This window comes from Bos taurus, chromosome 4 (assembly GCF_002263795.3).
Source record: "Bos taurus isolate L1 Dominette 01449 registration number 42190680 breed Hereford chromosome 4, ARS-UCD2.0, whole genome shotgun sequence".
Classification (NCBI taxonomy): Eukaryota; Metazoa; Chordata; class Mammalia; order Artiodactyla; family Bovidae; genus Bos; species Bos taurus.
Window position 1 is genome coordinate 116,521,784 of NC_037331.1, and position 25,713 is coordinate 116,547,496.

The following is a 25,713-nucleotide window of genomic DNA, read 5'->3' on the forward strand; positions in this document are numbered from 1 at the left end:
ACTTCCCTGGCCGTCCAGTGGTTTAAAACTCTGCCGTCCCAAAGCAGAGGGCACAGCTTCAATCCCTGCGCAGATCTCTAAGATTCTACATGCTGCTCAGCATGGTCAAAATAAGTAAAATAAAGAGATGTCAGATTTTCGCAGAGAGAGGAGAGGGCCTCTCTAGCAGACCTGGCTTAAGTGCACAGGTGGTCCCTGCAGGGGAGTCAGCATCCAACAGAGTCTTTTCTGAATCAGTTCACAGGACATCGTGGGGTCTGTAACTAATGTTGTGACCTTGGCAAAGAAAATATCAAGCTCTGATTAGGAACTGCTAAGATAATAGCACTCTGGAAAGATGAATTTTATATTTAAAACAACCAAATGACCCAGGAAAGGGTTTAGTTTGGTTTCAGTTCTTTGTTTTCTTTCTGTCTGAGCTAAAAATAAGTATGAACAACAGTTACCTCACTAGGTACAAGGGAATTGGCAGCCTTAGATGTCAGTTTGCATTAGTCTTTTAGGACCGATTGCTATTTATGGCATAGTTCATGCAATCAGACTTATATTAATGCTTTACTTTCTGCATCAGTCAACAATTGCGCCTCTGACAGATGTGCAGGCAAATAACAAAGTTCCTTCTCTTAAAGGCATCTGTAGATTCACTCAGCCATTCCACCCACAGTCCCCGGGCACTGTGGTGTCCTAGGCTGTGTACCAGGCATCGTGATCATGAACATCAGGATAACTTCCTTAAGTGGCTTGCAGCCTGCAGATGACCCAGGCATGGAACGCACCATTTAGGAGTGCAGTAATGTTACAGAAGAGCATTTACAAAGTGTTTCGTTTGTGTCCAATTGAAAAGAATAATGGACTCTGCCAGTGAAACCAGGCAAAGCTTCCTGAAATGTCAGAGATGATATTTTAGCTGACAGCTGAAGAATGCGAAGGGATTTGCCTGTTGAAATGAGGCTGGAGAGGAATGGCAGGAAACGGAAATCAAACATGTATGCAAAGGTGCAGAGGGTACGGGTGGGGTGGGGATGGGGACAGGGCAGGAGGTGGCTCCAGGAGCAGTAAGTTGTGAGCAGAGAGTGGGAGGCTTAGCTCAGAGGTGGAGGGAAGGAGAGGGGACTGTCTTTGTAGTGAAGTGCACATCGCTTGAGCACAGAACCCAGACTCCTCAGAGAGGGCTCCAAGTGTAGGAGGGGCATATAAATGTGTCCTCTGCTCCGAATAGCCTGTTGACTGGCATTTTCTATCACGTGCCCAGGGTTAACCCCTTCTCACAACCTCCGCCACTGCTGCCTGGCACAAACCTCCATCACCCCTCCTAGTGGGTCCCATCACCCCTCCTAGTGGGTCCCATCACCCCTCCTAGTGGGTCCCATCACGCCTCCTTGTTTCCTTGTTCTTTGCCCTCCATGTAGCAGCTCCGCTGGGGTCTTCCTGTGGGAGTCTGGTTCACGCCCTGTGGTGCTCACATGCCTAGCCCTTAGAGGAAAAGCCAAAACCTGGGCTGTGGCGTCCAGACCCTGCTTTCCTGGCTGCCCACACCCACCCTCCTTGCTCAGCGTGGTCACCCCACTCACATCTCCATGCCCCGCCCCGGCCCTGTCTCTCTGCCACCCTCCACTCCAGAGCACACACTGCCTCTTCCTCTCCCTGAATTGCTTGCCCTCAGGTGTCAGCCCGTGTCTGACTCTGTCTGGAGCAGCTATAACACACTGCCACAGACCGGGTGGCTTAAACACAGATTTCTCTCACAGCTCCCAGGACTGGAAGTCCAGGGTCACGGTTGCCAGCTGCTGGCTCTGGTGAAGGCCGTCTCCTTGGGTTGCAGACAGCCGCCTTCTCTCTGTCCTCATATGGCCTTTCCTCCATGTCTGCAGGTGAAGACAGAGGGGAGGCAGCTTTCTTGGTGTGCTCGTCTGTCTATTGTTTGTTCCCCGTCCCTACACTAAGATACAAGGAAGGAATATGGAAAAACATGAAGGCTGTTCGACTTGGGTTGCTAACAATGCATAACAGGTTCACAGAACAGGGCTTGGCAGAGTAAGCCTTGGATAAATATTGGATGGATGGATGGATGGATGGGAGATTTGTTCACCTTCTCAGGCCAGTGTTTAATTGTAAATTTTATTGGATCTCCAAGGTATGCATGTGGTACCAAGCAGAACAGGGAATACATAACAGCCTCATTCTCATCATTCTAGGCAAAAATTACGCAATGATGTTGAGAAATGCACTGCTGAAGCTCAACATTGCAGGGGAAAGTTGCCCTTCTTGAGAAACGGGAACAATTTTGCTCAAATTTTTGATAATTCACTTCCTACAAGTTAAGATGAGGAAGTCTGAATTTGGGATGCCAAATCAGATGCTCAGGTTGGATGTTCACTGTTAATCTGCATTCTAACTCAAAAACCAGATCTATGTTCTGGTTATTATTAAGTATCCGTGTACGAGTTAAATATGCACACACATCAGTACTGGAGAGGAAGACGGAGAAATGGAAACTTTCGTTCTTTTGGGCTAGCAAGTTGCTCATGTGTTTTTCCTCTTTGTTTCCTATGGTTATTGTAGTGATATTGTTTGTGTAGTTTAAAACGTTACTTTTGACAATAAAATTTGGAATTTAGAAAGGACAGTCTTCATGGGAAATAGATGGGGAAACAGTGGAAACAGTGTCAGACTTTATTTTTTTGGGCTCCAAAATCACTGCAGATGGTGACTGCAGCCATGGAATTGAAAGACACTTACTCCTTGGAAGGAAAGTTATGACCAACCTAGATAGCATATTCAAAAGCAGAGACATTACTTTGCCAACAAAGGTCTGTCCAGTCAAGGCTATGGTTTTTCCAGTGGTCGTGTATGGATGTGAGAGTTGGACTGTGAAGAAAGCTGAGTGCCGAAGAATTGATGCTTTTGAACTGTGATGTTGGAGAAGACTCCTGAGAGTCCCTTGGACTGCAAGGAGATCCAACCAGTCCATTCTGAAGGAGATCAGCCTGGAGGGAATGATGCTAAAGCTGAGGCTCAAGTACTTTGGCCACCCCGTGCGAGGTGGCCAACTTTTCCAATTTGACTCATTGGAAAAGACTCTGATGCTGGGAGGGATTGCGGGGAGGTGGAAAAGAGGACGACAGAGGATGAGATGGCTGGATGGCATCACTGACTCAATGGACGTTTGAGTGAACTCCGGGAGTTGGTGATGGACAGGGAGGCCTGGCGTGCTGCGGTTGCAAAGAGTCGGACATGACTGAGTGACTGAACTGAACTGAAGGATGGTCTGCTTTTCTGAGGGTGAAATGATGCTGCTTTTTAAATGTAAGAGTGTTGCCTGAAAGTGTGATGCATCTGTACTTAAGAAATGGCATCAGTGATCCAGAATCACTTCACTTAAGTAGACTCTGCTATCAACACCTGTTTGGTTATATTATTGTGCATTCTTCCATCTAATAATATATATGGAGTTGGTTTTCTCTGCAAAATCTTTTTTAGCCCAGTGAGCATGAAGGAGCAGAGCCTTTGTCCTTTTTCTGAACTGTCCTGACCGTCTTTCATTTTCCCACTGCCAAGCCGTCTCAGCATCTTTCTTTCCCATGCCCTGTGTGTCCATTGAAGGTACCCCGTGTTCGAAGTTTTCAAGATCTCTCCTCTCCACCTTCTTTCCTGGGCTGGCCCTCCTGCATCCTTGTGGGCTGTTCATCCACCCTCCTCACTTTCTGGTGAAATAGCCTGTTCTGTCATGAAGCAATGCAAATGGTTAGAAATTCTGAAGTTTTGTTTGTTTGTTTGTTTGACATAATTTTGTCTGGGTGAAATTCCCTTTTGATTACAACTCTGCCTTCTGGAGCTCTGCAGAAGTCTTCTCTCTCTTGCATGTGATACTTCAAATAGACAGAGACTCTGCGTATTTGATTTTTGGGGCTGAGCTCTTCCCGTAGCCTCGCTTCATGTGACGTTTTGCAGCGTCTCTGTCTTTGGTCCTCTCTATGGCGTACTCTGTCCATCATTATCTCTAACGATGTTCAGCCCAGACTTGGACACCATACTGTGAGTGTGCTTGAGCCAGGGAAAGGTCTACTGGACATCACTGTTCTACTACTGAACATCATTACAATTGATTCAATTGCATTTTTGCAAGTAAATTAGTTATGCTCCTGGCCACTCAAGAAGTTGATGCAAAAAAAAATTGATGCAAACTAAAAGTCTTAGTTGTGTTTTTTTTAAGTCTCTGTACACTATTTTAGTTGTTTTTTTCATATAAACTTCTGAATAAAACAAAATTTCAAATCTGAGATTATTTTTATTAGAAACAAGATTTAAAAGATATCCATTGTTTGAGCTGATGAAGACCATACCATCAATTTAATTATTCTCTGTCTTGAGAAAGATTGATCTTGAGTATGAAATTGTTCTAGTTTTGGATGTTGACTCTGAATTTAATCTGAACAGTATTTGAGAAATGTCCACTTTGGGTCTGTGAGAGATCATGCACACTATGATAGTGTAAGGAATGCACTACTGCAAGATACACGCTATTCACATTCTTAGTGAGAATGGTTTATTTCCTCTGTTAACTCAGGTGAAATGAAAAGCTACTCAATCAGTGAGATCTGATCACTTCTTGTCATTGGCCAGTGATTTCCTCACATAGAAAACTGTATCCAGTAGGAAAGGAGATTGACTCAGTATACCTTTTTGTCATTCAGTTCAGTTTGGTTCAGTCGCTCATCCGTGTCCAACTCTTTGCAAACCCATGAGCCGCAGCAGGCCAGGCCTCCCTGTCCATCACCAACTCCTGGAATCCACCCAAACCCATGTCCATCGAGGCAGTGAAGCCATCCAACCATCTCATCCTCTGTCGTCCCCTTCTCCTCCTGCCCTCAATCTTTCCCAGCATCAGGATCTTTTCAAATGAGTCAGCTCTTCGCATCAGGCGGCCAAAGGATTGGAGTTTCAGCTTCAACATCAGTCCTTCCAATGAACACCCAGGACTGATCTCCTTTAGGATGGACTGGTTGGATCTCCTTGCAGTCCAAGGGACTCTCAAGAGTCTTCTCCAACATCACAGTTCAAAAGCATCAATTCTTCAGCGCTCAATTTTCTTTATAGTCCAACTCTCACATCCATACATAACTACTGGAAAAACCATAGCCTTGACTAGACGGACCTTTGTTGGCAAAGTAATATCTCTGCTTTTGAATATGCTATCTAGGTTGGTCATAACTTTCCTTCCAAGGAGTAAGCATCTTTCAATTTCATGGCTGCAATCACCATCTGCACTGATTTTGGAGCCCCAAAATATAAAGTCTGACATTGTTTCCACTGTTTCCCCATCTATTTCCCATGACGTGATGGGACCAGATGCCATGATCTTCGTTTTCTGAATGTTGAGCTTTAAGCCAACTTTTTCACTCCCCTCTTTCACTTTCATCAAGAGGCTTTTTAGTTCCTCTTCACTTTCTGCCATAAGGGTGGTGTCATCTGCATATCTGAGCTTATTGATATTTCTCCCGGCAATCTTGATTCCAGCTTGTGCTTCTTCCAGCCCGGCGTTTCTCATGATGTACTCTGCATATAAGTTAAATAAGCAGGGTGACAATATCCAGCCTTGATGTTCTCCTTTTCCTATTTGGAACCAGTCTGTTGTTCCATGTCCAGTTCTAACTGTTGCTTCCTGACCTGCATATAGGTTTCTCAAGAGGCAGGTCAGGTGGTCTGGTATTCCCGGCTCTTGAAGAATTTCCCACAGTTTATTGTGATCCACACAGTCAAAGGCTTTGGCATAGTCAATAAAGCAGAAATAGATGTTTTTCTGGAACTGTCTTGCTTTTTCCATGATCCAGCGGATGTTGGCAATTTGATCTCTGGTTCCTCTGCCTTTTCTAAATCCAGCCTGAACATCTAGAAGTTCACGGTTCATGTGTTGCTGAAGCCTGGCTTGGGGAATTGTGAGCATTACTTTACTAGCGTGTGAGATGAGTGCAGTTGTGCGGTAGTTTGAGCATTCTTTGGCATTGCCTTTCTTTGGGATTGGAATAAAAACTGGGCTTTTCCAGTCCTGTGGCCACTGCTGAGTTTTCCAAATTTGCTGGCATATTGAGTGCAGCACTTTCACAGCATCATCTTTCAGGATTTGAAATAGCTCAACTGGAATTTCATCACCTCCACTAGCTTTGTTCGTAGTGATCCTTCCTAAGGCCCACTTGAGTTCACATTCCAGGATGTCTGGCTCTCGGTGAGTGATCACACCATCATGATTATCTTGGTCGTGAAGATCTTTTTTGTACAGTTCTTCTGTGTATTCTTGCCACCTCTTCTTAATATCTTCTGCTTCTGTGAGGTCCATAACATTTCTGTCCTTTATCGAGCCCATCTTTGCATGAAATGTTCCCTTGGTATCTCTAATTTTCTTGAAGAGATCTCTAGTCTTTCCCATTCTGTTGTTTTCCTCTACTTCTTTGCATTGATCCCTGAGGAAGGCTTTCTTATCTCTTCTTGCTATTCTTTGGAACTCTGCATTCAGATGCTTATATCTTTCCTTTTATGCTTTGCTTTTCGCTTCTCTTCTTTTCATAGCTATTTGTAAGGCCTCCTCAGGCAGCCATTTTTCTTTTTTTCATTTCTTTTCTATGGGGATGGTCTTGATCCCTGTCTCCTGTACAATGTCAGGAACCTCCGTCCATAGTTCATCAGGCACTCTACCTATCAGATCTAGGCCCTTAAATCTATTTCTCACTTCCACTGTATAATCATAAGGGATTTGATTTAGGTCATACCTGAATGGTCTAGTGGTTTTCCCTACTTTCTTCAATTTAAGTCTGAATTTGGCAATTTGGACATTGGCACATACACATATACTGGCACCTGGTATGTGCTAAATAAATGTTTGAGTTTCACAGCTGAAATAGAAGTTCACAGTGTGGGTGTCAATGAAGAGAAAGATGAGAGGTTGAGGCTGGAAGTTTTACCGTACCTGGGTTTGATCTGATGGAATGTAATAGGTTGACTGCAATGAGAAACTCCACAGTCACCAGGTAATGTGGACCCAAGTGTATTGGGTGGAGAAGCGTTAAGTTACAGAAAAGGCTGTAAACATAACATAATGTCACCTTCTTCTTGAGATAAAGCTTTGCCATAAGATGAGGGAAGCAGCCTGGGTCCTCTGGACCCTGAGGCAGAAGGAAGAGAAAGGCACTTAGGGCCGCTTCAGGGATGAGAGTGCCTAGAGCTCTTGATTTGTCTCCCGTGTCGCGTCCTCCTTGCTGCGCGGGCCTTTCTCTAGGTGCCGAGAGTGAGGACCGCGCCCCAGTTTCGGTGCACGTGTTCCTCCGCGGCGGCTGCCCTTGTGCAGAGGATGGACTCTCTAGGCGTGAGACTGCAGGAGTCGCGGCGCGTGGGCTCAGTAGTCGTGGCTCCCGGGCCCTGGAGCACAGGCTCAGTAGCTGTGGTGCAGGGGCTTAGTTGCTCCGAGGCATGCGGGATCTTCCCAGAGCAGGGATCCAACCCCCGTCCCTTGCGTCTCCTGCCTTGGCAGGCAGATTCTTTACCACCAAGCCACCACGGAAGCCTACACCTGAGATCTTGATTTGACTCAAGTGTGGTTACTTGGATTATTTTAGTTACTTATTTGACTCACAGATTTTCTCTTTTGTGCTGTCGTTTCAGGAGCTCGTGGGGAGTAACCCTCCACAAAGAAACTGGAAAGGAATAGCCATCGCGCTGCTTGTCATCCTGGTCATCTGCTCCTTGATTGTCACCTCGGTGATACTGCTGACACCAGGTACTTAGGTTTATTCCTGGAAAAGCAAGTTGCTGTAACGGAGAGAGGGCATGATTTTACTTGGCGATTTTTTTCTAAGTAACTGCCTACTGTGTAATTTATGTTCCCTTGATTCTAATTCTCATTGCACCATATGGTAAAATGATGTTATATGCATTCAATGAAAAAGATCCATTGTACATGCTATGAATTTGTTTAGATAATTCCTGACTAGGGTAAATTCTTGGCATGTATTAAAATTCACAAATATTTATTTATATTTGATCAGCTTAAACAAAGACTTTGCCCTTATAAATATAATGATTTTATATGTCTCATGGTATTCTTGGGTATTCTATCAGGGATGAATTAAAGTTATTAAAACAACATATACTAAGTGTGAGCTAAGGATAAACTAATTATTAGATACTACTGATGAAATAAAGGAAGCATGAAACAGAATTAGAAATCTCTCAGGGAAGAAAAACTCACAAAAATTGTCAGCAAAAGTCTACAGAAAAAAAAAACATATATAGGCATGGATTATTGCAAGTTTCAAATATAAGTTGTATAGAAGGTGAGAAGAAAGAGATAAAATGCTTCATGAGAAAGTTCACAGAGAAAGTCATGTGTCAAGTTGGGCTTCCGTGGAGAGGTGAGAACTTAGTAGCAGGAGAGTGGAGAGATTAGGACAAGAAGAAAGCCTTTGCCCGTAAGCTAAACGTACGGGGTCATGATAGGAAAACATTATCGCCATATATAAACTATGTGACTATCCATTCTCCTCTGTTGTATTAAGTGTCAACTTGTGTGGACAAAAAGATGTTCCAGTCCTCAATAAATAGACTATACAGGTATTAGACTTTATGATGGAAAAAATGCATTTTTTGGACAGGTACAAAAATTGCAGGCAAATTTTCAGGTATGTTTAACTCTAATTTATTGTTGCTGTTATTGTTTAGTCACTCAGTCATGTCCAACTTTTTGTAACCCCATATCACACCAAGCTCCTCTATCCATGAGATTTTCCAGGCAAGAATACTGGAATGAGTTGCTATTTCCTTACTGACTAAGTTTGAGCAAGCTCTAGGAGATTGTCAAGGACAGGGAAGCTTGGTATGCTGCAGTCCATGGGGTCACAAAGAGTCAGACACAACTGAGCAACTGAACAACAATACCCTGAAACCAAAATTCAATAAAGATATCACAAGAAAGCTACAGACCAATAAATCTTATGAACTCAGATGCAAAAATTATAACAAAATACTAACAAGTTGAACCAAATTACCAAACCAAAAAAGGATTATATACCATGACCAAATGGGATTTATCCCAGGAAATAAAATTTGGTTTAGCATATGAAAAATCAGCATAGTACACTCAGATTTATAGAATAAAAACAAAACAAACCAAAAAAAAAACACAGCATAATCATCTCAATAGGCACAGAATAAGCATTTGACAAAATTCAAAATCCCCTCTCTATAAAACACTGAACAAATGAAGAGTAGAAAGAAACTTTCCTAACCTGAAAAAGAGCATCTATAAAAAACCCACAGCTAACATTATACTTCACACTGAAATGGTTAGCAGTGATCCTGCTAAATATCAGGTTATTCTTGACAAGACGAAGAAAAGACATCCAGGTTAGAAAGAAGTAAAACTATCTCTATTCATAGATGGCATGAACTGGTGTATAAAAAATCTTACAGAGTCCACAAACACAAAAAACATAACTAATAAATGAGTTCAGCCACATTGGAAGATGCAAAATTGTACAAAAATTATTTATATTCCTGTACACTAGTAATAAGCAATTCAAAATGAAATTTAGAAATGATTCCATTTACATTACTTTTAAAGGGAAGGAATCAATTTAACAATAAAAATGTAAGACGTGTGCACTGAAAAACCATGAAACGTAATTGAAAGGAATTAAAGATCTTCACAAATGGAAAGATATCCCATGTTCATGGATTAGAGGATCTACTATTGTTAACATGCAGTACTTCCCAGAATCATCCATAGATTCAACATGCTCCATGTCAGAATCCCAACTGGCTTTTTTTTTTTCAAAAATTGACAGGCCAATTCTAAACTTGATAGGAAAATGCAAGGCTCTCAGACCAGCCAAAACAATCTTGAAAAAGAACAGTTAAAGCACTTATATCTATGATATTAAAATTTACCCTAAAACCACAGTAAAAGTATTGTGATACTATCTTTGTTGTTGTTCAGCCACTCAGTCGTGTCTGACCCTTTGTGACCCCATGGACTGAAGCTCTCCAGGCTTCCCTGTCGTTCACCATCTCCCAGAGCTTGCTCAAACTCATGTCCATTGAGTCAGTGATGCCATCAAACCATCTCATCCTCTGTCGTCCCCTTCTCCTCCTGCCCTCAATCTTTCCCAGCATCAGAGTCTTTTCCAATGAGTTGGCTCTTCGCATCAGGTGGCCGAAGTATTGGAGCTTCAGCTTCAGTCCTTCCAATGAACATTCAGGGTTGATTTCCTTTAGGATGGACTGGTTGGATCTCCTTGCAGTCCAAGGGACTCTCAAGAGTCTTCTCCAACACCACAGTTCAAAAGCATCAATTCTTCAGCACTCAGCTTTCTTCACAGTCCAACTCTCACATCCATACATGACCACTGGAAAAACCATAGCCTTGGCTAGACGGACCTTTGTTCGTCTAGTAAAAACGTAATGTCTCTGCTTTTGAATACGCTATCTAGGTTGGTCATAACTTTCCTTCCAAGGAGTAAGCGTCTTTTAATTTCATGGCTGCAGTCACCATCTGCAGTGATTTTGGAGCCCCAAAAAATAAAGTCTGACACTGTTTCCACTGTTTCCCCATCTATTTCCCATGAAGTGATGGGACCGGATGCCATGATCTTCGTTTTGTGAATGTTGAGCTTTAAGCCAACTTTTTCACTCTCCTCTTTCACTTCATCAAGAGGCTCTTTAGTTCCTCTTCACTTTCTGCCATAAGGGTGGTGTCATCTGCATATCTGAGGTTATTGATATTTCTCCCGGCAATCTTGATTCCAGCTTGTGCTTCATATTCCAGCTTGTGCTTCTTCCAGCCCAGCATTTCTCATGATGTACTCTGCATAGAAGTTAAATAAGCAGGGTGACAATATACAGCCCTGACGTACTCCTTTTCCTATTTGGAACCAGTCTGTTAGGAAACTGTCAGATATGACACCAAAAGCACAAGCAACCAAAGGAAAAAATAGATAACACTTTTATCAACATAAAAATATTTTGTGTTTCAAAGGCCAGTATGAGGAAGGTGAAAAGAGAACCCCCAGGATGGGAGAATATATTTGCAAATCATATACTCAATAAACATTTAGTATTCAGAGTATACAAAGAGTTCTTTTAGCTTAAATCACGCGACAAACAGTTCATTTTTAAATGGGTAAAGGATTTGAACGACATTTCTCCAAAGAAACACAAATGGCCAATAAGTCTGAGCAAACATGCTGTATATCATTAACCGTCAGGGAGATGCACATGAACGCAGAGTAGGCAGCACTTCATACTCAGCAGGATGGACATGTGTGTATATATAATTTTATATGTATTTTGGCACTGTTTTTAAAGGCTGCAGTCCACTTACAATTATTGAAAATACTGGCTATATTCCCCACAGTTTACAGTGAACCCTTGTAACCTGCAGTGCACGCAGCAGCTCGTGCGTCACACCCCATCCTTGTTGCCCTCCCCTCCCTCAGCCCACGGGTAGCCACCAGTTCGTTTCATCTGTGAGTCTGCTTCTTTTTTGTTATATTCACTAGTTTGTTGTGCTTTTTAGATTCCACATATAAGAGAGATCGCACAGTGTTTGTCTGTCTCTGACTTATTCACTTAGCATAATACCCTTCAATTCAAATCCAAAATAATGTATATATTTTAATGGGAAATAGCAAATATTGGTGAGGATGTGGGAAACTAGAACCTCATACAGTCCTAGTAGGAATGTAGAATTGCGTAGCCTCTTTGAACAAGGTGAAGTGGTGAAAGTGAAAGTTGCTCTGTCCGACTCTTCGGGACCCCATGGATTGTATCCCACCAGGCTTCTCTGTCCGTGGGATTTTCCAGGCAACAATACTGGAGTGGGTTGCCATTTCCTTCTCCAGGAACAGATGTCCATAGAGACATTCCCAATAGCCGAAAGTGACCCAAATGCCCCTCACCGGGTGAATGGATAAACAGTGTGGTATATCCATACAGTGGAGTATTATTCAGCTATAAAAATTAAATACATATGCATCTTACAGCATAGCTAAAACCTGAGCACAAGTGAAAGAAGTTAAAGTGCCACATATTGTGTGATTCCACAACAGGAGATCCATAGAGATAAAAAGTAGATTAGTATTTACTGGGAATGGGGAGAGTAGGAAGGGTCTGCTGACTCTGCTAATAGGTATGAGATTGCTTCTTTTATAAAGACATTATATTTTTAGAGCAGTTTTAAATTCACAGCAAAATTGAAGCTATGGTACAGAGATTCCTTATATATGTCTTGCCCCAGCATATACACGGGTCACCCATTATCTACATCCCCTCCCATACTGGGGCATTCGATACAACTGATGAACCTACATCCGTGCATCATAATGAGACTTCTTTTGGAGGTGACACAGATACTCTGGAATTCAGTAGTGGTGATGAGTGCAGAGTTCTTTAACTCATTAAAAAATTACTGAACTGTGTACATTAAAAAGGTAAAGTTCATGATATGTGAATTTTATCTCAATTAGGGTATTAGTTTAAACAGTGGTGGAAAAGTTGTTTTAAAAGTGGTTCATTCTGGCCGTTTATATACTGAAGTTTCAACAACACTTGCCTAACAGTGAAGAGGTTTCAATGGCAGTTGTGAAAAGAGTCGCTTGCTCTGTGAGTGAGGTTTATGATGAGATCAGAGTTCCTGGATCACTTGGACTCACGATTCAAAACAGAGCATCTGATGGACAGGAAAACATCCATTCAGCTGTTGAAATCTAAACGAGTAGATTTGAGAGGGATTGGGGAAGGGAATTGGTAAAGACATATACTCTTCTATTTTATAATTTTGCTGATATTTTATATTAATTAAAAATTAATTCATAAAAGTTGGGGACTTTGGCAACTATTTTTAATTAATAAAAAGGAAATGAGATCTCCTTCAGAAATTGTGAAGCATGTGTTCCTACCTTTGCTTTTCTTTGAGCACAAGTGTAGTGTATACAGCAACCATTGAAGATCTGACGATATGATTGTCCATCGCTCACTTTGGGAGTTAGGGAACAGCAATGGTCTGGGTAGTGCAAACTCCCATTCCCCCCGCTCCCCAAGGAACGTGAGCATTCCTGTCACCCAGGATCCGAGGGCTCATGCATCCATCACTTCGAAGGGAGATGAGAGGGCTGCTGGAGGCTCCCCTCACACCTGCGATCCAGGGCAACCAGGCTGGGTGGGAAATGTCTGAGACTGAACAACTTCATGGCCGGGACATGAAGTCAGTCCTGAGACATTGCCTTCCAGATGCCCACTCAGCATCAGGCAGAGAGCTGTCCCTGGGTCTTCCCAGCTGTACAAGAAGTCATGCCTCAGTCTCTCTCCTCTCAAATGCAGCTGCTAATCCTGAAAGCTTTTTACATTCAGTTCTTGTGCAGCCGGAACCATCACAGCAGCATCTCTTCTGCAGTAAATAAGAGAGCACAGAACACGCCATACTGTTCTCTGTTTGAATGCTGATGGCCAGTTGCCAGGGGCAACCACAATGAGGGGGAGGCTCTGATGAATCCCTGAGTTCCAGGAAAGGCTTTGAGTGGGATTTTTTTATCCGTCTGTTGAAGTGGCTCAGGTGGCTGAGCCTGCCTCACCCTTTGGTTCTCTTGGACTTTCGCAGGTAGTGTTTCTGGCTCCAGGCTGTGCTGCTGGAGGGCTGTGTGTCCTGGATTTAGGATGGTCGGACGGGCTGGTTCAATAGCGAGTGCTGCCCGTCACCGGCTTCTGCATCACTCTCCCTGAATGCAGCAGTGGCTTTTGTTACAGCATCAAAATTGCGCCAGACACAAGAGGATGTCAGATCATTCAGAGCCTTCTCAAGTTCACCTATATGCAGACCATCACATTGACTAATAATGTCTCTCCATCAATCAAACATGAAGGATCCCTGTGAGGGGCTGACGGCATCGAGCTAAGTGCTGGCTGCACTGTGGGCAGAGAAGATGCACATATTCTCCACGACAGCACAGATCCACTGAGAAAGACAGAAAGTGCACACGGTGAATTTCCCACCATGACAGAGATGGGCATACTAGACCACCTGACCTGCCTCCTGAGAGACCTGGATGCAGGTCAAGGGGCAACAGTTACAGCCAGACATGGAACAACACACTGGTCCCAAATTGGGAAGGAGCACGTCAAGGCTGTATACTGTCACCCTGCTTATTTAACTTACATGCAGAGTACATCATCTGAAATGCTGGGCTGGATGAAGCACAAGCTGGAATCAAGATTGCCATGAGAAATATCAATAACCTCAGATATGCAGATGACACCACCCTTATGGCAGAAAGCAAAAAACTAAAGAGCTTCTTAAAGAAGGTGAAAGAAGAGAGTGAAAAAGCTGGCTTAAAACTCAACATTCAGAAAACTCAGATCATGACACCTGGTCCCATTACTTCATGGTAAATAGATGTGGAAACAAAGGAAACAGTGAGAGACTCTATTTTCTTGGGCTCCAAAATAACTGCGGACAGTGACTGCAACCATGAAATTAAAAGATGCTTCTTCCTTTGAAGAAAAGCTATGACAAACCTAGATAGCATATTAAAAAGCAGAGACATTACTTTGCTAACAGAGATCCATATAATCAAAGCTATGGTTTTAACAGTAGTCATGTAGGGATGTGAGAGTTGGACCATGAAGAAGGCTGAGCACCAAAGATTTGATGCTTTTAAACTGGTATTGGAGAAGACTCTTGAGAGTCCCTTGGACTGCAAAGAGATCAAACCAGTCAATCCTAAAGAAAATCAACCCTCAATATTCATTGGAAGGACTGATTCTGAAGCTCCAATACTTTCCCCACCTGATGTGAAGAACTAACTCGTTGGAAAAAAACCCTGATGTTGGGAAAGATTGAAGGCAGGAGGAGAAGGGGACGACAGAGGACAAGATAGCTAGGTGGCATTACCAACTCGATGGACATGAGTTTGAGCAAGCTCCAGGAGATGGTGAAGGACAGGGATGTGCTGCAGTCCATGGGGTCAGAAAGAGTTGGACGTGCCTGAGTGACTGAATAATCATTAGGCAAAAATAAAATAGAAGTTACAGGTGAGGCTTGGGGGCTTCCCCAGTAGCTCAGATGGTGAAGAATCTGCCTGCATTGCAGGAGACTCGAGTTCAATCCCTGGATGAGGAAGATCCCCTGGAGAAGGGAATGGCTACACACTCCAGTATTCTTGCCTGGAGAATTTCATGGACAGAGGAGCCTGGTGGGCTCTAGTCCATGGGGTCACAAAGAGTCAGATACAAGTGAGAAACTTTCACTTTAATTTTGTTTAAAGACCTTTTGTGTTGTGAATTACTGAATCTTTGACCTAACACACAGCATGGCCATCACCTTGTCCACAGTCCCCAAAGTGCCCGCACACCCCCCTGTATCTTACTGGTGTCTCCACAAGCCACGGCAGGAGTGGCTTTCCCCCTATGAGGGAGGAAGTTTAGGTTTGAAGAGTAGAGACTCCTAGGAGTAATAACACCCTGGACTTACATGCACAATCTTGAGTGCACCCCTTCCAGACTTGCTGCTGCTTCCTAGACTGACTTGAAACTCATATCATGTATTTAAACCATTATCTTTTCAAGTGCTACCTCTTTTCAGTCTTGTCTTTTGGTTTGTTGAAACTCAGGGTGCAGTATCCACTTTCTACTTAACCCTCAAATCCATTCCAAACTCCTTGGATTCAGTCTTTTGGTGAAAACATTTCTGCGTATGTGGGTCCCTTTCCTACTTGGGAAGTATCCTTGGGAAGGGTCGTGATGGAGTGCGCCTTTGGTGCCTCAGGCTCTCAGAGAACCTCGTGGCGATACTTACTTCTGAGCGAGAAGTACCTTTGTTCTGTACTGCAGCCTAATTATCACCGGTTATGCACAATTTATGTTTTAAAAATCAAATTAAAAGTGTTTAAGGCAATCTGAGTTCCCAAGGGATTAACCGGATGAGAATGTGTCCTTTTCAGTCTGTCATTCATTTCTCCCTTGCTAGTCTCTGCTCTTTTCTTAATTTCTCTTTGGAATAATAGACTCAAAGTTGCCTTTTTTATTTTCAGATATTAAATATATGTCTGCGATAGGTCACACACAGCATATGCCTTTTTTTGCAGCTATAACTCTTGTATTCTGATGAAAAGGACTCTGATAATCTTTAGTACCACAATTATGGTTGTAGGAGCTTAAAAACCCACCAGGATCATATTTGCATTAAAATATCCCTGACATTTGACTTTTATGGATTTTCTCTGTAGAGAAGATGGACAGTGGTTTGTGACGGAAAACATTAGGATACTTTAGGTGGTATAAAAAACGAAAAGCCTTGGGTATTTGGAAATCTTATTGAAGGTAAACTTTTAAGGCTAAGCAGAGGTTATCAGAATATAAGACTCATTAATCTTTTGGGTGGGAACAAAATGTAGAGATGATTTTTACTGAATGGAAATTTCATAACTATCTGATTTATATCTAATGTCTATAAGTGCATTGCTAGCTCTCAGCTTACCTTTTTTAGAAAATGTTCAATTGGACCCAATAGGCTTTATTGAGAGGGAGAGAAATCTAGCAAATTGGCATACAGCTCATAAATTAGATTCTGCTATAAGAGAATGTAAGGGCATCCAAGTCAGAAGCCATCAAGCATTCTGAAATTGCACCACAGTCAAAATAAGAGGAGATGGGTTTATATGGGAAAATTATATGTTAAAATTACATATAAGAGAATCCTTCCGCTTAATAATTGCTACTGCTAGTTATCTAAGTTCTGTAACAAAATTTCCATGGATTATTTTAATAGACTTGGCTTTTTAAAAGCAGTTTTAGGTTCCAGCAACAGTGGGAGGAAGGTAGAGTTACCCAGGGGATAGCCTCTGCATGCCCAGACATGCATGGTTATGCCCATCACGAACATCCCTCCCCAGGCGGTGCCTCTGACAGTTTATGAACCTGCGTTGACACGTCGTCGTCACTCAAAGTCCATGGTTGACGGTGAGGTTCACCTCAGTGTGGCACGGTCTGCGGCATCGGACAAATGTATAATTGCATGCATCGGCCTTTACCGTATCACATGGGGCAGTTCCACTGCCCTAAAAGTCCTCTGTGCCCTGTGTATTCGTTCTGCCTTCCCCTGTAATGCCTGGAAACCACTGACTTTTGTTGTTGTTACTGTTTCCATGTGTGCGTGCTAAGTCACTTCAGTCATGTCTGACTCTTTGCAACCCTGTGGACTGTAGCCTGCCAGGCTCGTTTGTCCATGGGATTCTCCAGACAGTAATACTGGAGTGGGTTGCCATTTCCTCCTCCAGGGGATCTTCCCACCCAAGGATTGAACCCACGTCTCTTAGGTCTCCTGCACTGACAAGCGGGTTCCTTCCAAAACTACAGAAGATACCGTCTTCGTAGTTTTTTCTTTTCCAGAATGCCATCTAGTTGGATCACACAGTATGTACCCTTTTTCAGATCGGCGTCTTTTCACTTAGCAGTGTACACTTAAGGTTCCTTCCTGGAGGGACTGTCATCGTTTGATAGTTTATTTCTTTCTTGTTGCTGTTTTTCAGTTGCTAAGTTGTGTCCTACTCTTCTGAGACCCCCGCCCCCACGGGCAGTAATCCGCCAGGCACCTCTGTCCATGAGTTTCTCCAGGCAACAATATTGGAGTGGGTTGCCACTTCCTTCTCCAGGGGATCTTCCTGGACTAGGGATCAAACCTGTTCTCCTGCATTGGCTGACAGATTCCTTACCACTGTGCCACCAGGGAAGCCTTATTTCTTTTTCAGCACTAAATAATATCCCATTGTCTGGCTGTACCTCAGTTTCTCGATCCATTTACCCACTGAAAAACATCTTGATTGCTTCCAAGTGTTGATGGTAATGAAAAAAGCTGCTGTGAACATTTGCATGAAGGTTCTGGGTGGGACATAAATTTTCAGTTCCTTTGGTGGTTACCAAGGAGCATGATCAGTGGACTGTCTGATGAGTGTGTGTAGTCCTGTGGGAAACCACCAAGCCGTCTTCCCGAGGACGTGCAGCACGGTGATCCCCACCAGCAGTGAATGAGAGTTCCCAGTGCTCCACACGCTCCCCAGCATTTGGTGTTGTCAGCGTCTCAGATTTTCTGATTGGTCCTTCTGGTTGGCGTGAAGTGGTAACCCAGTGTTTCAAGCCTATCTTTTTAAAATTCTGTTTTAAAAACATTATGTATGTGCATATAATATTCTAATGTTTAATGAATTTTCAAACTGAACAGACTACATAGCCTGCACCCAAATCCAAAAATACCAGAATGCAGCCAGTATCCCCAAAGCTACCCCACGCCCTTTCTCATCATTCATCTCCCCAAAGGTAGCCTAATTTCTAACATCATAAAATAATTTTGCATAATGTCATATATTTTACATTTACATTATTCATGTAATTGTGTAATGTGTATTTTTTATACCTGGTTCTTTTGTTCAGTGTGTTCATGCGTTTTATTTTTTTTCCTTGTTGATATTACTTTTACTTTTTTTTTAATTTAAATTTATTTATTTTAATTGGAGGCTAATTCCTTTACAATATTGTATTGGTTTTGCCATATATGTGTTTTAATGTTATATTTTAAGTCCTGTTTGTACCCAGTTTTCAACTGATGATGGATTCTCTCCTCATGAGATCTCATATCATCCCTATGGAAATTGCACAATACCAGTAATTTAATAACTTTTGTTCATTTCATAACAAGTGATATCTGCCTTACTATTTCCTATTGGGGTTTTTCTTGTAGAAATATTGTTTCCTGCCAATTTTTTATAGGCATTTTCTCTCTGTTCTCCTTCCTACGTTAAACTCGCCCCCCATGTCCCAGGCCTGTCATCATCCATCTATTATCAATGACTATGACCAGGTGTCCTGTCATGGGACATGTGGGGTACTTTATAGGTCTCTGGTGTTCTTTGTTTGCACTAGGGCATCTGTGGTTGTGTCTGTAGATTCTGTGCACACCCACCAGCCAGCTGATGACCTGAGTAAAGAGTGTGTGTCTCTATTTTTGCTCCTCTTCTTGCTGCTGTTTCTGATTGCAATTAATGTGCCAGTGCTAAGGAAGACCAAGTGCGATAAATGGGAGGTACAGATAGTATCTGTTATGACAATCCAGAATACAGGAGAAATCGCCGAGGACAGGAAGCATGGGTGGAAGATATTTTGGAGGATGAAGATTTTGAAAGACATACCTGTGTTAATGGGAGGAAATCCAAGAAGGAAGGTCACCGTGAACCATAATGAGCCTGGCATGTTTGCTGGACAGCAGATGCCTGGCCTGGAAGCACTGGCAGGGTGTGACGGGTGTTAGGAGGGTCTGAGGCACTGACTTCCAGATTGTACTCTAATGGCTCCTACAATCTGGAACAACTTATACATCCCAACTGCTTTTATTGTGATAAACCCACAGATGATCTTATCATTTCCCCTGATGCTGGGAAAGATTGAGAGCAGGAGGAGAAGGGAGCAACAGAGGATGAGACGGTTGGATGGCATCACTGACTCTTTGGACATGAGTTTGAGCACACTCAGGGAGATAGTGATGAACAGGGAAGCCTGGAGTGCTGCAGTCCATGGGGTCACAAGAGTCTGACAGGACTTAGACACTGAACAACAGTTGGTCTTGCCACTGGAAGGGGGAGAGGCTTATAAAAATGTGGATACATTTCAGGAAGCTCATGGATCTAGTCAGGCCATTAACCATCTTAAAATCATCTTGAGCAATTATCCAAGCTCAGATGTTAGTAGGTATCCATTAGAGTACTTTTATCCATACAGAACAAAATACCTAACTAAAATACTGTCATTCAAATGGTAGGTGTTTATCATGTTTTCCCAAACAAGAAGTCCAGACCTAGCCATCCCAGGATGATTCAGTGGCTCAAAGACCATGTTTCTCTGCTGCTATCCTCTTCATGTTGACAAAGTAGCTGCAGTGGCACCATGCATCTCATCTCATACCCTCACAAAAAGGAAGGGAAAATTGGAACCTGCCTAATGTATTTCTGTCTTTTTCCAAAACTAGCCAGGAGGCAGCTTGTTCATATAACGATATTAGATGAACACCCTTAGCTGTAAGGGTTGAGAGAGCATGTATTTCATGGAAATTCACCTCTGCTGAATTGACAGAGGGCTGTGGCTCTTGGGGAGGCAACCTAGTGCCTGCCACAGTAAGTAATGAGACTCCTCAGTTTATGAAATACTTGAGGAATGAGGTCTGCATCCCTTGAACTTGAATGGTGAGTTTGCACCGTTCTTTAAATTGAAACAAATGTGAAAAGAGGGAGTTCTGACAGATTCTCATGAAAGAAAGAATTAATTTATACTGCTACTAACCTTACAGTTAGTTGCAAGCTTCCAGAGTCTTGAGAAGTGGGTCCCTAGGAGAATCTTAACAGTCTCTCCTCTGACTTTTCATCATTAGTTCTAGAAGGATTGTTAGGTGAATCTTGCTTATTTATTGAATCCTTAAAGAGCCACTTATCGCAAGGATGACGGTAGATGCTTATTATTCATACTTGCATGAAGACTCTAAGTTAAGGCAGGTGTGCCTCCATATTTATCCATAAAGGGGCACTTTTCAAAGTGTTGCTACATTATGCATTCTACTTTAAAGGCACAGTTGCCTGTAAGCCCTGAAAAGGAGTGTGTCTTATCCTGGCACTCTGGTTTTCTCTGGAGTCTACTGCTTGGCTTAGAGGAGAGCCTGTTGGTAAATTTCACGTGGATTTTGGGAGCCTTTGAGACCATGTGTTAAAGGGGCTAGCTGATCCAGGAGGTGCTATTTTAAGGAAGACTCTGACTGGTCAGGACCCAAAGGTAGCAATTCAGGAGTCTAAGCTGAGTTTCCTCGTATAGGTCAGAGCACAGAAATCGATGAAATAATAAAACCAGAGAACTAGAGAGAAGTTGTCCACAATGAACTAGGCAGCTCGGGGGACTGAAGAGGAGGAAGTTAAATCACCTGCCTTCTCTTTGAGACATAACTCTCACCTTAAACCCTGGTTCAGCAACATTGATCGCTTAAGGAGGAATAATAGATATATGCACTTTCTTGGGCTGATGTTTCGTACTCCCCAAATCCCTGATTACCTGTGCTTTTAGGTGAGGTAATAAAATCACAGAAAATAGGTTAAGCAGTACTTTATAGAACCTCAGATCTAATCAGTCTTTTTTTCCCCATCACTTTCCTTTATCCAGATTCTTTTTTTTTTCAATATCCTTTTAAACGTTCAGGAAATGTATGACTGTTGCATTTTCAGAGGCTGCCTTATCAAGTGGTGGATTAGTTGGAAATGGGAGCAAAGGTTGAGAGGGATGAGGCAGGAAAAACGCAGGTGCCAGGAGACGCCCACGTCCTAACGCCTGGAACGTCATCCTAGGGGTGTGCTTCCTTGCAGATGCGGTTATGTTGAGTGGCTTGAGATGCAGGGTTTTCTTGGACTATCCAGCGGGTCATAAACGAAATTATTTGTGCCTTTGTGAGTGGAGGCAGAGGGAAATGTGACAAAGAGACAGGAGAGAAGGCCATGCGACCACAAGTCAGGCTGGAGTGATTCGGCCCCAAGTCATGGAGCACCCAGAGCAGTGAAAGCTGGAAGAGACAAAGAAAAGCTGGGGGGGGGAGGCTCCAGAGGGTGGAGACACACACACACACAGACACACAGACACAGACACACAGACAAACACAGACACACACAGATACACATACAGAGACACACACACACACACAGGCACACACACACAGACACACACACACAGATAACACACACATAGACACACACACAGATACACACACAGACACAGACACACACAGAGACACACACACACAGGCACACACACAGATACACAGACACAGACACACACAGAGACACACACACACACAGGCACACACACACAGACACACAGATAACACACACACACAAATCACACACATAGACACACACACAGACACATACACACATAGACACACACAGAGACACACAGATACACACAGACATGGACACACACACACAGACACAGACACATACACACAGACACAGACACATACACACACAGAGACACAGACACACAGATATACACACACACACACAGAGACACACACACACACACAGACACACACACACACACGTGTACGTGCTTATGGCCAATTCACGTTGTATGGCAGAAACCAGCATAACTGTAAAGCAATTCTCCTCCAATTAAAGCATTTTTAAAATAGAAAAGATTGTCCCCTAAAGCTACCAAGGAGCCTACCTTGATTTTGGCCCGTTGAAACTGATTTTAGACTTCTGGGCTCCAAAAACCACGGGAAAATAAATTTCTCTTTTAAATGATCAGATCTGTGGCAACGTGTTAAAACAGTCCAAAGCAACGGATAACAAAGGGAAGTATTACTAAATGCCTTCCGTGATTTTACGGTGGCCACATCCTGAAGGCAGGCATGTAAGTGGATCCCGGAGCCAGCAGGACTAGGGAGAGGCACTGGACACTTTGGACACCGTGGCCCCAGCGACGGCCTCGCCGTGAGGCCCAGCTCTGCTTCCCTGGCCGCTCCCACTGAGCACCCACACCCCGGGGCGCTCCTCTCAGCTTCAGAATGTGACTCTTTATCATCTCGACCACCAGGAAAGGAGCTGAAATTCATTCACATTAAGGTATACACTTGCCTTTTTAAAAATTGGAGAGGAACAGACGGTGTCTGCCTTCCACACGGACATATTTCTTTTTATTATTTTTGCTGTTCAGTCGTGTCCTACTCTTTGCGACCCCATGGATTGCAGCATGCCAGACTTTCCTGTCCTTCACTATCTCCTGGAGTTTTCTCAAACTCGTGTCCATTGAGTCAGGGATGCTATCTAACCATCTCATCCTCTGTTGTCTCCTTCTCCTCCTGCCGTCAATCTTTCCCAGCATCAGGGTCTTTTCCAGTGAGGTGGCTCTTCATATCAGGTGGCCAAAGTACTGGAGCTTCTGCCTTAGCATCAGTCTTTCCAATGAATATTCAGGGTTGATTTCCTTTAGGATTGACTGGTTTGATCTTGCTGTCCAAGGGACTCTCAGGAGCCTTCTCCAGCTCCACAGTGCTCAGCCTTCTTTATCGTCCAGCTCTCACATCCATACATGACTACTGGAAAAACCATGCTTTTGACTGTGCACAGTTGTTGACAAAGTGATGTCTCTGCTTTTAGACATGCTGTCTAGGTTTGTCATAGTTTTCCTTCCAAGGAGCAAGTGTCTTTTAACTTCATGGCTGCAGTCACCGCCTGCAGTGATTTTGGAACCCAAGAAAAACATTCATTAAACACATACAGACTCTACTTAACAATTCATATAAACTTAAGAGCAAGAACCAAATTAAAATAAATACAGGTCGATCAATAAAGTCAATAAATTTCAAATTAAGAAACAGTCATTTTGTGTGGCAGAAGATGAGGTTCCCGAAACTAAATCACCCCTTAAACGTGTTCGGGTGTTTGCTGTTGTGACACCGATGTTTTGGGTTGGACGTTGCCTTGGACATGCCTGCTCTTGCCTCTGGGTAAAGTGTTGCCCTGCCCACCGTTTCTCTGCTGGGAGCCGCACTCTTTGTTCACAGAGACCCCTGTGCTTCCAGGAAACGAAATTAGCTGACTTGGTGTTGGCACGTCATGAAGACGCATGCTCATTCAGGCAATTAATTTGGGTATGAGTTTATTTTTATGATCAGAATATAACTTTATTAATGTTTATCGCCCAAATAATATGAATAAACAGGGAAACAAACAGTGAAAAAGGTATTAACAATTACAATTAAAATAAAAGTAATACTTTCTCCGTACTATCCGGGCTACAACCAGTCCCTGGGTATCATTACTCTGGACCATTTCTGATTTTAATTCTTCCGGTGTTTATTTCTGTCCTTGTAATATTACATTCATATATCAATATTCACAGACTGCCTGCCATCCACGTAGAACATTTAACTCATTTCCTCCTGCTTCCTTTTCTCCACTCTGGGTTGGAGAAACTATCAGGTTATTTTCAGTTCCGCTAGACGGGGGCGCCCAACCTCCAGGCCGTGGGCCGGTACCTCCTGTCACGTCAGCGGCAGCATTAGCTTAGAAATAAAGTGCACAGCAAATGTGCTGGATGTGAATCGTCCCTAAACCATCCTCCCACACCCTCCCCCATGTGTGGAATAATTGCCTTCCATGAAACCCATCCCTGAGGCCAAAAAGGTTGGGGACCGCTGCTCTAGAGATCTGTTTCATAAATTCCTATGAAAATGTCTTTGCAAATGCATTTCTTGTTCTGCTGATCTTAGTGGAGTCTCCTGGCTTCTCACCAGACAAGAGAGAGAAGTTAGTGCCCACACGGTCTTCTGCTCCATCCTGCGTGGTCCCTCCAGCTCTTTCTCCCAGCTCTCATTGGTGACGTGTGCACCGTCCCACTTAATAAAATCTCCCACCAAACGGTTGGTTTTAAAATGGAAAATTCTAACACAACACTGTAAATCAACTGTCCTTACAAAAAAGAACACAGATCTTTAAAAGCAAAAGTGTTTTGCTTCTGTATTGAAAACAATGAATTCATCTAAGTATCAAGAATGGGTTGCAGCTTTACCATTTACTACGAAGCCTATGGACGCTGCTGCCGCCCCCAAGTCACATCAGTCGCGTCCGACTCTGTGCCACCCCGTAGAAGGAAGCCCACCAGGCTCCTCTGTCCCTGGGATTCTCCAGGCAAGAATACTGGAGTGGGGTGCCATTTCCTTCTCCAAAAGCCTATGGATAATCACCTAAAAATCTGTGAAAAATTAAAAAGAGAAGTTATTCCAAATAGATAAGTAAATTTTTAAATGGATAATTTATTTAAAACGTTGACAATATTTTGCTTAGACATGTATTTTCTCTTTAAAACTTGACAATGCAGACAAAGCCAGAGAGAGAGAAATTGTAGTACTTTGTCACTAAGCAGCTTATCTAGAGGCATTCAGATCAAATAGACTCTCCGATAGCTGCAGCTAGTTTATTCTTACCTGGACCTTGACTTTAGTAAACAGACCCGTTTTCTTAGCAATCGTAATGGATTGTTTCTATTTGAAATTAAAAAGAAAAACTATCTTCATTGCAGACAAAATGAAAAAATTGTGTAGATAATGCTAATGCATTTAGGGGTAGTTGTAGAAAGAACACGGAATACGAGGTCTATGTTCAAATATTAATTGTATTTCTTAGGCACTGGCAGCAAAACTCTGGAAATTGAAATCTTGAAAATGCTAGGTGGATTACTTGCCTGGGCTGACCTAATGAAGCCACAGAGCGGGTCCAAACAACAGAAATGTATTTTCTCACGGTTCTTGAGTCTTTAAGCCCCAGGTGAAGGGCCAGCAGGGTTGGTTTCTAGTGTGGCCTCTCCTCCCGGCTGCAGATGGACCTGGTCACTGGGTCTCACATTGCTTTTTCTCTGCTTGAATTTGCAGAGGGGGGAGAGAGAGAGAGAGAGAGCTCTGTCTCTTGTCCTGTCTCCTTACAAGGAGACCAGGGCTACTAGACCAGAGCCTCACGTTTACAATCTCATTTTACTGCCTCCTTCAAGGCTCTGTCACCAGTACAGTCACATGCAGACTCAGGCTTCCACATGTGCATTGGAGAGAGAGGAGTCGGTTCAGTCCATAACACCAGTACATATGGACATCTGATG

The 25,713-nt window shown here is 43.1% G+C and overlaps 1 protein-coding gene across 5 annotated transcripts in view; it reads left to right on the forward strand.

Moving 5' to 3' along the window:
• Nucleotides 1-25,713, forward strand: part of DPP6 (dipeptidyl peptidase like 6) — a 1,065,758-nt gene that overhangs the window by 687,923 nt on the left and 352,122 nt on the right. For all 5 annotated transcript variants that reach the window (XM_024990441.2, XM_024990444.2, NM_174040.2 and 2 more), the window contains 1 exon segment: nucleotides 7,654-7,768. In XM_024990441.2, the coding sequence (XP_024846209.1) occupies nucleotides 7,654-7,768 (115 nt within the window).